The 14,420-nt window shown below is 37.0% G+C and overlaps 1 protein-coding gene across 3 annotated transcripts in view; it reads left to right on the forward strand.

Annotated features, from left to right (window-relative positions):
- LOC125234387 (tyrosine-protein kinase Src42A) overlaps positions 1-14,420 on the forward strand; it is a 100,576-nt gene that overhangs the window by 79,653 nt on the left and 6,503 nt on the right. For all 3 annotated transcript variants that reach the window (XM_048140595.1, XM_048140594.1, XM_048140596.1), the window contains exons 4-5: positions 5,477-5,804; positions 8,271-8,449. In XM_048140595.1, coding sequence (XP_047996552.1) covers positions 5,477-5,804; positions 8,271-8,449 — 507 coding nt within the window. The remainder of the gene's footprint in view (positions 1-5,476; positions 5,805-8,270; positions 8,450-14,420) is intronic.

Consider the following 14,420-nt stretch of genomic DNA (forward strand, 5'->3'; position numbering starts at 1 on the left):
GTCTGTGCGATACAAATCAACCTTTTTGCACCATTTTTAAGACGGTCATGAGGGGGGGTGGATCCCCAATAAACTTTGGTAACCACAGGCTTTAACAACAAAACTTGGACAGTTCAAATATTGTAACAAAAAACACAGTTGAATTAAATTATTGTTTTGGGTGTCTGAAAAGTTTAGTTTAGCTGATAAGTCAATCATAACAGACGTAGGCCCGTATTTGTATTATTTGATGAAGTATTATTAAAACACGTCTGTCAGCTCGTCTACCACTATTTAAACGACGCATAATTAATATTGAATATATTGTGGGCTCAAACCGCATCGAACCGAAAATTCCGTATTGTTGGTACAATTAACAAATGGTTACTTCTCCGAATGCTCGATGTCATATAACGATTATCCTATTAGTGGAGCAGCGTCTAATCGATTGTCCACCGCAAATGTAAAAGGCTATTTTTAACGTAAAAACCTATTTTCTTAATTTGTTACGGATAAATCTCTTTGGATTTCTATTTCTGTGAAGAGACTCATAGATGTTATTGAATAAAAGTTTTAAGCTTTTATTTTGAGGAATGTTAGCTTCACTAATTATTATTTTGTTTCTGAAGTTTTGTGACAGTTGCATACTATGTATACTATGTTGAGCATGATTATTTGTTTACATTTTGTTTTAAAAACTTTTATTAACAAAACAAGTTAAAAACAATAATGAGTTGTGGGCCAAACTCACTACAGTGTGGGAGCCCGAAAATGATAAGGGATGAACTGGACTCCTTCTAACCGGTGGTTTTGCCCACAGTGGTGGTATGTGTAAACCTAATGTACTAAATGGATGACTGGACGTATCTCCTTTTGACGTATAAAAAATAAAATTGTGAGATTTCTACATGCTTCATAAAACGCATTTATTTCATCATTCATCAACAGTATTGTTCATTCAGTTAACTTTTTTTAACAATAAATAAATAAATAATAGGACATTCTTACACAGATTGACCCACGAGGCCCACGGTAAGCTCAAGATGGCTTGTGTTGTAATAGTTCGTAATTTCGTCCGCATATTAAAAACAGATTTAATGTCGTAAAAATTTTTTTTTTTTGACGCAAAAAATAAAATAAAACCGATTGCTGATTTATAGATAGTTATACCGACATTTTAGAGAATTTGAAGTTGATTTACAGGTATCCTTTCATAATCTACCAATCGTACCTATCCGTAGCATTATTATTCGTCCAGTTGTGCACCTAAACCTGCAGAATATACTTACTATAAAAAGTACGATGTGGATCTCCGTAATAACTGTAATAAGAAATAGTACATTTCGATACAAGTGCGAAAAAAAGAAAGTTCGCACGTGTATCGAACGACGTTTTTCAGTACAGATGGACCTCCGAAGTTTCGACCTGACATATAATGAACCACTTCTCGCACTAGTGCGTAAAAAAACACCATCTGTACTGAAAAAGTCCCTTCGGTCGTGTTTTAATTTATTGCCACTCGTTTCGAACTTCCTTTTTTACGCAGTTGTATCGTAATGTACTATATTAGGACTCACTCGCACGGTTCCTAGTAGTGCCAGTTGAACGACATCTAATTCTGTTCTGTTTCATAAGTTCATAACAAAAATTATATATTATAAATATTTGTTTAAATTTTATTTTAATACTTCAACATTATGATTTATGAACATTATGATATGACCAAACCAGGCCAGGCTACACTAGTTTACTCATTTCCAAACAATCCACTTTCAAACTCGAACTGGATTTGACGTAGGTAGGTAGGTAGGTAACTTCTCAAATCAATCATTATAGTTTAATTCTAATTAATCGGATGAACCTTCTAGAATGATGCGGCATGGAAAAGGTTTAAGCCACGGCAAACCACAACTCGCAAACAAAATGCAAAATGAACACGAGGCGAATCAATCGGTGTTTATAATTATTGCTACCTACTGCGCTGGCTAGTTTCTTAAACCCAAGTTTGCCGACCCCTACCAGCTAGACTCAACTTCGACATTTCTTGCAGTCAGACTAGGTTCAATATGATGTATTGTATAACAATTCGTACTTTATGCAACAAACTCGACGGTGGATTACGTCAACAGCGGTCATATGTATGTAAAACATTTAGGTCTCGTTACTTAGCGTGTCTACACCGTGTCCAATAAGTCCGAATACTCGCATTTTACCTCAGTTCTAAAGATATAGGGATCACAGGCCATCAAATTCTTATTTAAACTAAAGAGTATATTCCTCTTAATAAAATACAAGCACAAAGTACATGAAATTTCCGAAGTGTCTAAGAAAAACAAAGAGGTAAAGTGCCAACAAAACACTTGCTCGGCACGCAGGTGACGAGTTATTTTTTATAAGGAGAATCTGTATGTGATAAAACAGACGCCACGTGTCCAAAATAAACTATTATGGGTACCGAGGATAGATAACGTTCCGGGCAACTAGAAAAATTTGCCAGGGTCCAGAGCTCACCATCGGCCCAGGTGTGGGATCCAGTATGTAAGCGAGGTAAACTACCTTCAGTACTTACAGATAAAAGCGTTAAAATCAACGTTTTTTTCTTTAAAACCAAGGGTTTGGAGAAAAAAATGCCTTAAAGTTAAAAAGGATGCTTGGGAATGAGTATCATGTGTCCCAACAAGACGCACCTCCAGCACATTCGGCAAATGGTATTCTAGCGTAGTTTCAGACTAATTTGGCAGTTTTTTATCCGAAACATGAGTGGCCACCCAGGCCTCCAGGTTTAGGCGTATTAGACTATTTTGTATGGTCATACATGCTTTGAAGACTAAATTTTTATAAAATCATAAACCTAGATCATTTCAAAAAGGTTATCGAGAGTATTTGGGATGAAATGTGAAGAAAACGGTGCGTGCCGCGTGTGATCCGTTTGAGAAGCGTTTGAGGCTGGTAAACAAGTTAATGCTGGAGTTATTCCAAAACATTTGTTGTGAATGTAGTAAATAAGAGTGCCATTCATAAAATATAATAATAATGTAGTAACTATTTGTTCATTTTGTTTTATTGGCTATTTGTGCTGTATTCAAACTTATTGGACACGGTGTAAATGGATAAAAGATATCTTTAATGACTTACTTTAATGACACCAATTTGATTTAGATAATAAATACACCGAATGCTCCGTTCTGTTCCGTTATAGAGGTAACTTTGAAATAACTATCTTAATTATTGCGGCTGGCCGAATACATAAAATAAAATTGTCTTAGAGACAAGAATTTTATTCAGGCGTAAACGTAATGTAGACGCAATTCGTATTAACACAGATCATAAATATCATAATTCAAGATAAAGACAAATTTATTTCATTTATTTTGTTTATACATACTATCAGCACCCATATCCGTCCTACAGGACTGACAGGTGGCCATCCTAAAACCTTCGTTGACCCTTTTGGGCTTGTGGATGAGTGACACCTTAAAAACAAAAAAAAAAGCAATAACTCAGTGTAGACGTTTTTTATATTAAAAATAAAATTACTAAACGGAACATTCATTCCATCAATTGTAAATATAATATTGATACATATTTGTGTTATTGTGAGATTAAGCTTAAATCTCGCTATAATAAAAAGTATCAACCTTTGGTCTCATCTCAAATCAGGCTTTAGTGAAAAGTCGACTAACTGTGGTAGTACAAAGTCCACGCACCGATTACCGGTACGCTACCGATTGAACATTATATCGACGAGTGATAAACGTTGTATCTCAATGTATAGCTGTGCGTGACGGGCAAACAGACAAGGCGTCGCGGTCGCTGCCCACTGGTTTCACGTTACAACGTGGCGTGAATTAAAAAGTGCCTCCACTTCTAGAGTTACAGGACCACTTGTACTTGGCCGTTCTGCCGAATCGGTATCGTGACGATCCTTGCCGTTGAATTTATATTTTTACTGACAAATTCTCTAAATCTGTCTGCCGAAATATAGAGACTGGCTGTTGTAAACAACACTTACTCTTTACTTCTCTTGTTGTTTCCTCTCAGTGTTGTGAGTGTTGTATTTGGATATGTTAACTTTAATGAATTCTGTATTTCTTGATCGGTCTTGGTCTTGGTAAGCTTAACTAGCGCCAGCCAGTCTAGTCATATCCTCGAACCCTGGTAGTTTCGTATCATAAGAATAGATGTATCAAGATATATATCCGATATATATCGGATGTATATCCAGCTGGGTACGCCGATATTTATCAATGGATATAAATATCCGATATATATCTTTTTTTTTTAAATAAATATTGCATTACCAAAATGGTTTTAAAAAAGTAACATTATTTAAAATATAGTTTTTGTGTGTTTGTTACTGTTTTTTCTACTAAATGTTATGTTTTTTAGTAGATTTTTCCTTATCTAAGTAGTATTCATAAATAATGCAACAAAATAATAATGTGCTTTCCATACAAAATGGATATATATCAAAGTTGATATATATCCGATATATATCATAAATATCCGATATTTTGATATTTATTATAAATATCGGATATTTTCGAACCCTGCGAACTACATACTAAAGAGGATGAGGTCATATCACCTATATTCCTTAACCGCGAACTACGTTCTACAACACGAGTCTTCAAAGCTAGATTGAATAGACGATTATGGAAAAATCTGCTCCATCTTTGATCTTGTCACCACTTAACATTACTTGGGTCAATCGTTGGACTGTTGTAATAAAAGAAAATTAGATAAATACGCGAGCTTCATCACAATGCAGCTATAAATCAAAATTATTGCACTAGAATGCGTCACACAGTGCAAGTGACTTCAGCTAGCTTCTATTACCTCTGGTAATATTTTTTAGAAATTGTACAACCTATACACGCTATTATTATTGTCTCGCGAATAGTTGTTAACACTTTGCACTTTTATCATCTAAAAAGTCATATATTGAACTTACATCTATGACTCTTACTCATACCTACAAAATATGAAATTCCTACCGTTCAATATTCTCTAAAGCTACATTTTACATCGCGATCGTAATAGACCTGGGATATGTACGGTTATACGTTCGATACTTTGCAAAGTGGAATTGAAATATAATAGGTAATATACACATCACACATACATACACATACAATCACGCCTGTCTCCCATGAAGGGGTAGGCAGAGCACATGAAACTACTCAGGTTTCAGTGCCACTCTTGGCAAACAAGGGGTTGAAAGAAAACGAAACTGTGACATTGCAGTGACAGGTTGCCAGCCTCTCGCCTACGCCACAATTTAACCCAATAATAGGTAATATAATTATGTAAAATGTTGGAATTAATTAAATTTACGATCATCATTAATCTTAATGTTTGACCTGATAACCGAGCACCTGACCATACATCATAATAAATCAAACCGCCACATGTCGTCTGCCAAGTAACTGTCCTATTATATTATATAACAATGAATACTTAAGTTAATTTATGAAAAACGTTTCATTGTTTACAGGTCGAAAAACCAGTTACGGAGGGACTTTCTCACCGAACACGCGACCAATGGGAGATCGACCGTTCGTCCCTCAAGTTCGTCAGGAAGCTTGGTCACGGCCAGTTCGGCGAAGTGTGGGAGGGCCTGTGGAACAACACCACCCCTGTCGCCATCAAGACCCTCAAGTCCGGCACCATGGACCCCAAGGACTTCCTCGCGGAGGCGCAGATCATGAAGAAGCTGCGGCATAGCAAACTCATTCAACTCTATGCCGTGTGCACGCTCGAGGAACCCATCTATATCATCACGGAGCTGATGAAGAACGGATCTCTACTCGACTACCTTCAAGGTATAATTATGCATGCATATTAGCTAGCCTTGAGAACCAGGCCTTTATTTGAAGATAATAAGTTGTCTTATTCAGTTTATACATCTTGTTGCCAAATTTGAAAAGGCATTGTGTCATCATAATTGTTTTCTCAATTTCTGGAGTCAAAAGTTGTTGTAAACATATTTAGTTTCAGTCTGCCAGCATAACTACCATAGCTAGTATAAATAAGTGCGGTGTGATACCGTTTGTGTAAACAAAGTTTACGATTTAGGCACGACTTTGATATTTTCTGCAATAACTTTACTATGTTTCACGTCCCACTTTACGTCGCAGATTGCATGGCACAATTTACATAACATTTGCTATTTGTTAGCATTGCCTAGATCGGCTGTGTCTGCGAGAAAACAAAAGTGTTCTAGTTTAAAACAGATGATTGTTTTCGAAAACGATACCAAGCAGCGTAGACAAGATGCCAATCGCTAACACTCCGAGGAGAACGAAACGACGCTGTCGCACTAATACAGAAGACTTAGGGACACTTGCACCAACTAAAATTGAGGGTTAACCCACCATTTTATATGGAATTTGACAGTTGACAGCCCACTAACCCCGAGTTAAGTGGTTGGTACAAGTGAGCCTAATAGAGTTAGATGACTACAATACGCTACGGAGCGTAGAAGTTTAGCATTTTGTGTAGGCGCCCCGTTTTGATATCAAATCTGATTTTAAAATCAGAGAGCGTCTATAGGGTGCTATGATTATTTGATCTAGTAGGTAATAAAATAGATACGGTGATAATTTTCGCATCTGTATCGAGCAACCGCGCTGAACACATGGCTTGCAGTAGCATTGTTATTTATATGTTAAGTATGAATGAATTCTTATCATTGTTTTGAATTTATGTATTTGTATGTTTGTATTTGGCGCGTATGTGTTTACTAGGACTAACAAAGAAGACGGTTACAGCCGTAACGCGCTTAAAGTGATTTTTAGGTGTTTCAAATTTGTTTATGTCTTGAAAGAAAATACGATGTAGGTACGTAGGTACCTACATTGTATTTTCGTATTTAGGTATTACATTATTTTTACACTATGATCCCATATTTTTCCCAACCCACTTGATGAAAACCAGTCAGGCAATAGTAGAGGAGTTGTACGAGCATTTGTATGGGAGGGGTCATAATGATTCCCACAGAACCGAAGTTTGGTTTTTTTAGTTCTTTGTGTGGGTCTTTTTGACATACTAAAAATATAGTAAAATATATTTATGCAAAATTTTTCGACTGCCAAAAGTTGTATGAAAAATTACTATGAAAAAAATCCTAAAATTTAAAAATCGTCTCTGGTATCAACTTATGGGGAATTAGGCGGCAAAAATTTTTATAGCGTTGATGTTTAGGAAAAACTTAACAATTTTTCACTATATTAGTAAAATAAAAAATTATAAATATCATAAATTTGATGAAAGGATGTAATTAAAACATAAATTTCAGCAAAGTAATTTTTTTCATAGGTACCACACCATGGTAAATCGTCGATCCGCCTGATAAGAGTCACGGTAGCCTATGACGCCAGCCACTCTAGAGATGCGCGTTGTGGCGTGAGGGCACCTTTCCACTCATCACGTGATATGTTTGATATCCACGCAATCACTACGCGTCCGCGGGAGAAATATCCAAAATGGAGTCATATCCTGTAGCGCTTTTTCATCGAATAAATATAGAAAAACTTTAGAGATTGTGGTTATGGATGCGTCTGATATCCAAATCGCTTAGTCGAACCCGTTATAGCGCTAGTAGAACAAGAACATGATTTGGATATCAAAGGACTATGTATCTATAGTTACCCTAAACGACACAGATAAGTGGCATAATCGTAACATTTACTAGGCGGAGTACCCGTATTTAAATAGGTATTGTACATATGTTAATTTGAAATGTATGTTTTAATTACTTCCTTTCATAAAATTTATGATTTTAATAATTTTTATTTTACCAAAATAGTGAAAAATGTTTATATTTTTGCTAAACATCAACGCTTTCAAAAATTTTGCCGCCTAATTCCCCATAAGTTAATACCAGAGACGATTTTTAAATTTTAGGTTTTTTTTTCCATAGTAATTTTTCATACAACTTTTGGCGGTCGAAAAACGCATTTTGATAAATATATTTTACTATATTTTTAGTATGTCAAAAAGACTAAAAAAACAAACTTCGGTTCTGTGGGAATTATTATGACCCCTCCCATACAAATGCTCGTACAACTCCTCTACTAATAGGCCGCCGCCAGTCGACCCCTTCACACAGTCAGACCATCTCTTACGAGCCCCACCCCAAGCGCGCTTACCATTCATTCGCCCCAAGATGATACACTTCTCCATATTATGCATTGGTGATCTCTTGATGTGACCGAAAAATCTAAGGGTTCGCTCCTGGCATATTTTGGAGAGGCGTATAAGGTTTAACAATATCTGTCTTGTTCCAGGCAAAGGCCGCGGTCTGAAGCTCCAACAGCTGATCGACATGGCGGCACAGATAGCGGCAGGCATGGCGTACCTCGAGTCACAGAACTACATCCACAGAGATCTCGCCGCTAGGAATGTTCTCGTCGCCGACGCCAACATCGTCAAGATAGCTGACTTCGGACTCGCTAGGCTAATCAAGGTAAGAGAAGCTTTATAATATAATCGGCAGAAAGCGTTTTGTAGGCAGCTAGAGTCTGTATTTGCATGGCGTATCTCGAGACACAGAACTACATCCACAGAAATCTCGCCGCTAGGAAAGTTTTTGTCTGCGACGCCAACATCGCCTACATCACTGACTTCGGACTCGCTAGGCTAATCAAGGTAAGAGAAGCTTTTTAATATAATCGGCAGAAAGCGTTCTGTAGGCAGATAGAGTCGGCATGGCGTATCTCGGGTTACAGATCTCGCCGCTAGAAATGTTCTCGTCGCCGATGCCAACATTGTCAAGATCACTGACTTCGGACTCGCTAGGCTAATCAAGGTAAAAGAAGCTTTATAAAATATAAACTGCACATAGCTTTCTATAAGCAGATATAGTCGGCATGGTGTGTCTCGAGTCACAGAACTACATTCACAGAGATTTCGCCTCTAGGAATGTTCACGTCGCCGATGCCAACATCGTGAAAATCGCCGACTTCGGACTCGCTAGGTTAATCAAGGTAATATGATCGATGCAATGCAGAAAGGCAAAATAGGAACAGACCGAGACACGCCTGCGGGCAAGGTAGTCGCATAGTAGGTAGGTATCTAAACTCATTCTAAACCAGAAATATCTAGCAGCTGGCTCTTTGAACCTTGAACACTTCATATTATCCTGGAAAAAATATGATGAAATTTCTGATATTACTTAAACAATTAATTTATTCTTCAATGCCATTGGCTATAATTATAACTTTACCCTTTTCGCAACTTATGTCCGAAGATCTCATCTTATACCTATTAGTTAGGCTTAAATAAACAAATGATGAACTCTGTCCGGAGTCAGTCGTGACAAAGTAATATTACTTACTTCGTTCAGTCACCCGCAATTATCTATAAATAACGGTTCATTTTGATCTGACAAGTACTAATGGACACCATAGCGACTATTCAAATACCTGGAGCCTTGGCAAACGTTGAACGGACATGAACTTGTTATATTCAAAGAACCTGTCAAATCGACCCAATTCTGAATAAACATAGGTATTCATTCTAAGGAGCAGTCTGAGTCGTGTTAGTACTTACAGAACTGATTGATGTGACGTTGACGTGCGGCACATGAATGAATAGCCTAACTTTAATAGACATACAAACGTGGGTATACTTATAAGTTTACAGCTAAAGGCGCAACGTATGCCTTAAAGTAAATTATTTACTATGTACGCCTGCTACCCTCTACCATTTATTAAAGATCAGTAAAAACTCTGTACTTTGTCACAGTGTCGCATCACACATCTTGACAGATAGTATATCCAACTTTACGTCCCAAATATGTAGGCAACTATATTGGATTTAAACATCCGTTTACTCCCTACCCTTAAAAAAGACTTTATTACCTAAACATCATTTTTAATTTATCAATATTGGTTTAGTTACGAGTAATCCAGTTTTACAATACTTGACACACTTACAAGCAGAAGCTCACACATCGATATGACACATGTTAGTATTGTACCATATTTATAAATCACTCATGTTATGATAGGTAATGTTTTAGAGAACATGATGACATAACACAACAGACGGTTTGACAGTTGACGATCTTTCTCTATTGTGTCTGCGTTTGTAATTTCAAGACAGCGCGACTAAATTATAATCTGCATTTTCATGTAAGGAAATGTAAATGTGCTCGTTGATTTCATGGACAACATTTCATGTTAACCGTAATTGTCTTTTAGAACAATAATTGTGTGCAAAGACAAACTAGTTTCGTTCCACTCAGGACCATAATGTTAAATGATTAATATTTAATTGGAACTAATTATGTCTATTTTTTGTTCGCGTATTTTCAAAGAAAACAGGAAAAGGAAAATCCTTGTTCATAAACGCTAATTTCAAAACGTGACGCTAGGAAAACTCGCCGTCGCCTACACTAAGTGCGTTTTCACATTATCCGATCCGATATCGGATGTAGGACCGATATCCCATATATTTAAGCCGCCATCTTGGATTTTTGCCTTAGAAATCCTTCCGACATCCGATATCGGATCGGATAGTGTGAAAACGCACTTACTCGTGCTGCTGTAGCTCGACGACCTGAAATTATTCTTGCCTTCCGATACCAAATATTCCTTGATGCTTCCCTATCCATAGCAGTTTCTGTTCATTCAAGAACGCCGATTTCGCTGACGTCTTTTTTTACCAGCTCCATTGGTATCTGGGACGTCCAGACGGTCTTCGGCCATTTTGTAATTCATTCTACGTACCCGAGCCACCGGAGTATGGCGTTCGTAGGGGAGAGCGGGGTTCAACGTGCCGATTTTAAGAAAACGAGACATATTTCGATTTAAACTGAAAGATATACTTATACTATGTAACGTAGATCATGTAAAATTTTATGTAGTTTTTGTACCCATATGCTATTTTTAGGAATATTTCATACAAATTATTTTATGGCCAATTTTATACGAAAAGTCAGAGGAGCACAATTTACCCCATCGTGGGGCGACTTGTGCCGGTAGTGGGGCAAGTTGTGCCGCTTCTCCTTAAAGTATGTAAAAACCGATAAATCCGTGTGCAAAGGAACAAAACAAAACAATAACTCGGAAATACAATTTAATCATCAACATGGTAACAGTCTTATAGCTTAAATTAGCATCTTATCTTGACTTTTGTACTTTATAATGAGATCAATCAGTTACATATCTATTTGACTCAATAATAAAACATAAAACTTAATACTATGTATCTACTTTTATATCTACTTTAACAAAACAAGCATTTTTTTTGTTTTTTGATAAATATTTATCACAAACAATTCAGTTATAAGTGAAAATCAACAAATAAACATTTTTTTTACCATTAATCAGTCAGAGTCAGAGTAGTCTGAAAAGCAATTTGGGCAAGTATAAGTCATATGAAGCTAATTCGGCCTCCTCTTCAGCATTAAACACCAACTTACGGGTGTACCCCACTGCAGGTGTTTCCCCAAGCTGTAATTTCTTTACATATCTTTGTAAAGTGGTATGACATATTTCCAGCTCACGGGCTACTGTCTTTAATTTTCTGCCGTCTTTTATAACTGCTTCAGCGGCTTTTTGAAGTAATTGCCGGGAAGTGGTACCCCTGTTAGTCTTCTTTTTGTAAACTCTCATCCTGACAACAATATAGATAATGATCAGAACTACACGGGGTTAGTTGTGCCGTAAACGGGGTTCGTCGTGCCGCGGCACAATGAGCCCCGGGTTATCGGCACTTTGAGCCCCTTTGGCAATACAATTAAGTATCATCAGATTTTTAGAAACACGTTGAGCACATCGTTATTATACACAAAACTCAAGCTGCTTAAATAAATCATTAACACTCTAAATAAGCGTTTGAAATAATAACTCGCAAAATGTAAAAAATAGACCAAAAAGTAAAAACACAAAAATATTTACTTACGTGACATCGAAACAGCTTGTGGCAGCGAGCTACTCAGAGCGCGGCGCTGACGCAACTAAGATGGCCGCCGACTATGCGCGGCGGTAAAACATTTCAGGACGAAGCAACAAAATGTATCTATCTCTTTTACTCTCGGAGATATTGCCATCGGCACAACCTACCCGCGGCACGTTCAACCCCGCGTTCCCCTACTCCAATGAATTGCCAATCTGTGGTCATATTATAAACATGAACGACGTGACACCTACCCATTCATCTGTAAAGTTCAAGTGTGCGGTGATGTCACACGTTCCGATACAGGCTTCATTCATCTTTATGTCGCTAACCTATTTCTTGCCGAGATAAAGCTAAGTGGCTTACGTGCTGATTAGTCGTGAATCATCGCGTGTTTACCGTTAGTTTGTTGGAAATAGTAACTTAGGGAATACATTAGTGTAATTACAATTCTAATAAATCTTCGAGACTGCCTCCCTAAAGTTCCCAGAGGGCCTAACGCGAGTAACGCGAATCTCGAAATTTCGTTATCTCTATAACTCGTGTAAATTCGAGCTATAGAGAGGCATTATACATTTTCTGGTAGTATATGTAGTAAATAATTAACGCGATTAACTTGTTTAACTAAGTTTATTATAATAAAAATAAGCAAGTACAATAACGGAATTATGTCGAGTCACAGTATCGGCGCTAGTAAGAGAGATGACATTTGTTGACGCGCAACAATGTGTCGATGTGAGGGAAATTGCTATGCAATTACTTTAGGCGCTTTGATTTGCATTCACTTCATCAGTATAAAACCCTGGCAAGCAAGCATGGTCGCGTGATAAACGATAAAACGTCAGGCCGTCCTATTCGCACTTACTAAGTGCGAAAAAGACAAGCCTGACGTTTTATCCTTTATCACGCGACCATGCTATCGGTGCTGGTTTCAAAATATTAAAAAAAAGGCAAAAGGAAAGCAATGTTTACTATTGATTCTCTATGCCAATAAAGAGACACACCTTACATAGTCTCAGGCACATACGTATAACGCACATGTTCAACCATTGAAGCACGTTTATTATAGATGTCTGTACGTTTTTCGTTACAAGGTGGCCGATTCTACCGTAACAATGTGATATAGTACCAATGGGAGTGAGTACTAATCAGCGCAAGCGACAACAGTCGGTTCAAAGTTATTTTACTTGACTCAAACCAAAAAAGAAAAAAAACCGGCCAAGTGCGAGTTCTACTCGCGTTGTACGGGTTCCGTACACTACAAGAAGGGCTTAAGCGCCACCTTTTTAGTAGGAACTTAAGTCATTTTTGCGAATAATCGATATTTTGAACAAAACGAAACAGAAATGAGTTCATATGTAATATTCAAACGCGCTCACACAATTTCAAGAGATTTGGTAACTCCTTGCAGCGGCAGTGAGTGAATATCGTAATTTGAGTTTTTTTCTTTTAAGTCCGACTTACGCTTTACTGTAGATTTCTAATAGGTTTTCCGGTAATCTATAGATTGAAAACTATCTCGTGTATTTTTTGAAAATTTTACGCATAGTAGTTTCGGAGATAAAGGGGGGGGTGGTCATTTTTTTGCCTATTTTCTTAAATAACTTGAAAATTACCCTAAAATATTTTTCATTTGATATGTAACACAATATCGTTCTAGAAACTTTGATTTTTAATTTTCACTTTTACCCCCCAAAAGTGGCCCCTATAATTAAATTTTCTTAATTTAAATTACATGTCCGTCTTTGGGTCACAGGTTTACATATGCGTGCCAAATTTCAAGTTAATCAGTTCAGTAGTTTCGGAGAAAATTGACTGTGACGACGGACAGACAGACACACGCGTGATCCTATAAGGGTTCCCGTTTTTCCTTTTTGAGGTACAGAGCCCTAAAAATATCAAGTTCAAACATTATCCTCACAATATCCTCACATTATCATTATACTCACAATATCTGTTCGACGTACTGCTGTATGTTAGACATAATATATCCCAATTTGCACGCATAGACTTTCCGGGCAAACAGCTTCGATCTACAGGCCGTCTGAGAACAGTCTCCCGTCGCATGGCACTTTCAAGAAAGAACCCTCGAGTCATCGGCCCTACTTACTATGAGCACTTACCTGCCGATCTGAGAAATGAGCCATGTGACGAAGCATTTAAGCGCAAATTGAGAAACCTTTTGTTAGATAACCCCATGTACTCTGTAAATGAGTACATGGATTTGAATTTTTAATGACCGATGATATAATTATACCTATATTTCTCTGTTATATAATATTTTCTTGCTTCGTGATAATTTCATGATATTGTAACTTAATTTATTAATTTTATTTAGCTTGGCATGTGTATTTTCTTTCTTTGTAAATGACGATCCTCATTTGGGAGACACAATTATTTTTATTTGGAATTTGTTATGTAATTTTTGACGATCATGATGAGAAGATAAACATAATTTTGACATGTAGCAAATTTATAGTGTAATTTTTATCATGAAATAAAGAAATCTAATCTAATCTAAATCTATCAGCCCT

This window comes from Leguminivora glycinivorella, chromosome 16 (assembly GCF_023078275.1).
Source record: "Leguminivora glycinivorella isolate SPB_JAAS2020 chromosome 16, LegGlyc_1.1, whole genome shotgun sequence".
Classification (NCBI taxonomy): Eukaryota; Metazoa; Arthropoda; class Insecta; order Lepidoptera; family Tortricidae; genus Leguminivora; species Leguminivora glycinivorella.